This window comes from Temnothorax curvispinosus, unplaced genomic scaffold (genome assembly GCF_003070985.1).
Source record: "Temnothorax curvispinosus isolate PA1 unplaced genomic scaffold, ASM307098v1 QBEX01009683.1, whole genome shotgun sequence".
Classification (NCBI taxonomy): Eukaryota; Metazoa; Arthropoda; class Insecta; order Hymenoptera; family Formicidae; genus Temnothorax; species Temnothorax curvispinosus.
In genome coordinates, this window is record NW_020219463.1 from 1 (window position 1) to 2,254 (window position 2,254).

General features: G+C 34.7%; 1 protein-coding gene across 1 annotated transcript; it reads left to right on the forward strand.

The window, feature by feature from the left end:
- Window positions 1–15: 15 nt before the first annotated feature.
- On the forward strand, window positions 16–2,249 carry LOC112459282 (replication protein A 70 kDa DNA-binding subunit-like; the record flags this gene model as incomplete). Its single annotated transcript, XM_025023323.1, has 8 exons — window positions 16–193; window positions 302–392; window positions 476–638; window positions 728–932; window positions 1,253–1,365; window positions 1,433–1,599; window positions 1,878–2,112; window positions 2,220–2,249. Coding segments are annotated over 8 exons (1,182 nt in total), but the record flags the coding sequence as incomplete, so codon positions are not given.
- Between the last annotated feature and the right edge of the window lie 5 nt (window positions 2,250–2,254).

A 2,254-nucleotide genomic window follows, 5' to 3' on the forward strand; every position in this document is an offset into this window, starting at 1 on the left:
TAAAATAAGTAAATAATTCAAGTGTCAAGCATATTTTTTTCTATTAGACGCGTGATACTGATATTGGGTATCGAGGTGTTGGTTTCTGGCAGTGAAGTTGGGTACAAGATAGGCAATCCAACTAATATAGACATTAAATCAGATGCTGAATCCACATCTACATCCACAGCTGCAAGTTCTCCTTTTCCAACTAGTGAGTATATCGTTGGCTTGCGCCAATTGTGTCTAGAATAAATTACCAATTAACTTGTGTTTGCAATATTTTTTTGAATGGATTTTTTAAAATCTGTTTTGCTAATAGATGGTGCAGCCAAAAGGAGTTCTTCAAATCATTATGCCTCTTCTGATATATCTACTACACCAATCGCTGCATTAAGTCCTTACCAAAACAGGTAAGAGAATTCTATTCTGTATAAAATATATTTAAAAATACACGTCATTGAAGATGGAGGGACAATGATAAAATTGTATTTAGATGGGTGATCAAAGTTCGTGTGACTAATAAGTCTCCAATCAGAACATGGAGCAACTCCCGTGGAGAAGGCAAGCTTTTTTCCATGGATCTGATCGATGAAAGCGGCGAAATTCGATGTACCGCATTCAGAGATCTATGCGACAAGTTCTATGACATGATAGAGGTACGCGTCATATGACTGAAATCAACGATGGGTATATGAAACTTTTTCTCCATGAAGGATTAAGTTGTCGAGTGTTTTTATTTATACAGCCTGGAAATGTGTATTATATCTCGCGGTGCACACTGAAGGCAGCGAACAAACAGTTTAATATGTTGAAAAACGATTACGAGATGACGATGACCGGCGATACAGAGATCGTCCCTTGCCACGAAAACAGTGATGACATCCCGACGTTGCAGTTTAACTTCTGTCCCATAAGTCAAGTAGAAAACAAAGAAAAAAATGTCTTAATAGGTACAGTAATAAAAGCTAATTGAATCTTAAACATTGGTTACGTTAATCAAATGATTTTTTTCATCGTTAATGTGTATCCTCGATAATTTTATCTATATCAATTGACAACATTTATTTCTTGTTATAATCTTATCTCTGAACTAAATGGCAATTAAATGTTATCTCTAAGTATCAATTGCAAATCGCCCTGCATTAAAGTTTTACTGTATACGATAATAAATAACAATTTGAAAATTTGAAATATGATATAAAATAAGATTTGGTAAATATATAATTGGATTAATTTGAAAATTATGGGTATAATGATTCATTTGTAATAGATGTCTTGGGCGTCGTTACAACTTTCAACGATGTACAACATATTATGCAACGAACTACCGGCCGAGAGCTCTTGAAGAGAGATGTTAATATCGTTGATGACAGCGGCACAATGGTGAGCAGTTTATTGACAGATTTTAACATTTTGCTATTACGGGTGAATAAACAAAATTGTCTGTTAGGTGTGCGTTACACTGTGGGGAAAGCAAGCCGAGGACTTTGATGGTTCTAATAATCCGATCTTAGCCATTAAAGGAGCGCGTATCGGCGAATTTAATGGTGGAAAAAATTTATCCCTTATAAATTCCTCCGTACTTGAAAAGGATCCTGATCTTCCTGAAGCACACAGGTATATTCAAGCTGATTCTGAATTAAGGCAATTCTAACTTCGTAATTATAATTAAAATTTATTTGTAATTGAGAGAAATAACCTCATTTTACGTTTGCTCTTTATGTAATTTTTAACGTTAATTAATTTCTTAATTATGTCTTTTATTAGAATTTATTGTTATTTAGATTGGCGTTTCTAAATTTCTTTGAAAATATGCTGTTGTGAATATATAATTTTGGAAATCCAATATAATTACATAAAAACACAGTATAACATTTATATGATACATATTTCAGATTGCGCGGATGGTACACTGCAGTCGGCCATTCGGAGAACGCTAAATCATTGTCTAGAGCAGGTGGAAGTGGTGACTTCAACGCGCCGTTGTGCACTTTCCAGGAGGCGACCGAAGCTCGATTGGGAGAAAAAATGAATCTCCCAGATTCATTTACAGTGGTGGCGATCGTTAACATGATTCGCGTGGAAAATGCCATCTACAAGGCGTGTCCCGTAGATGGTTGCAAGAAGAAGGTGAATAGTACGCGACACGAATAGAATTTATAAAATGAAGATTCATGATATATTTTTAAGCTATTTAACAAAATACGAGTTACTGTAAAACTTGAATTTAATTTCAGTTAATCGATCAATCTACCGGAGTATTTAGATGCGA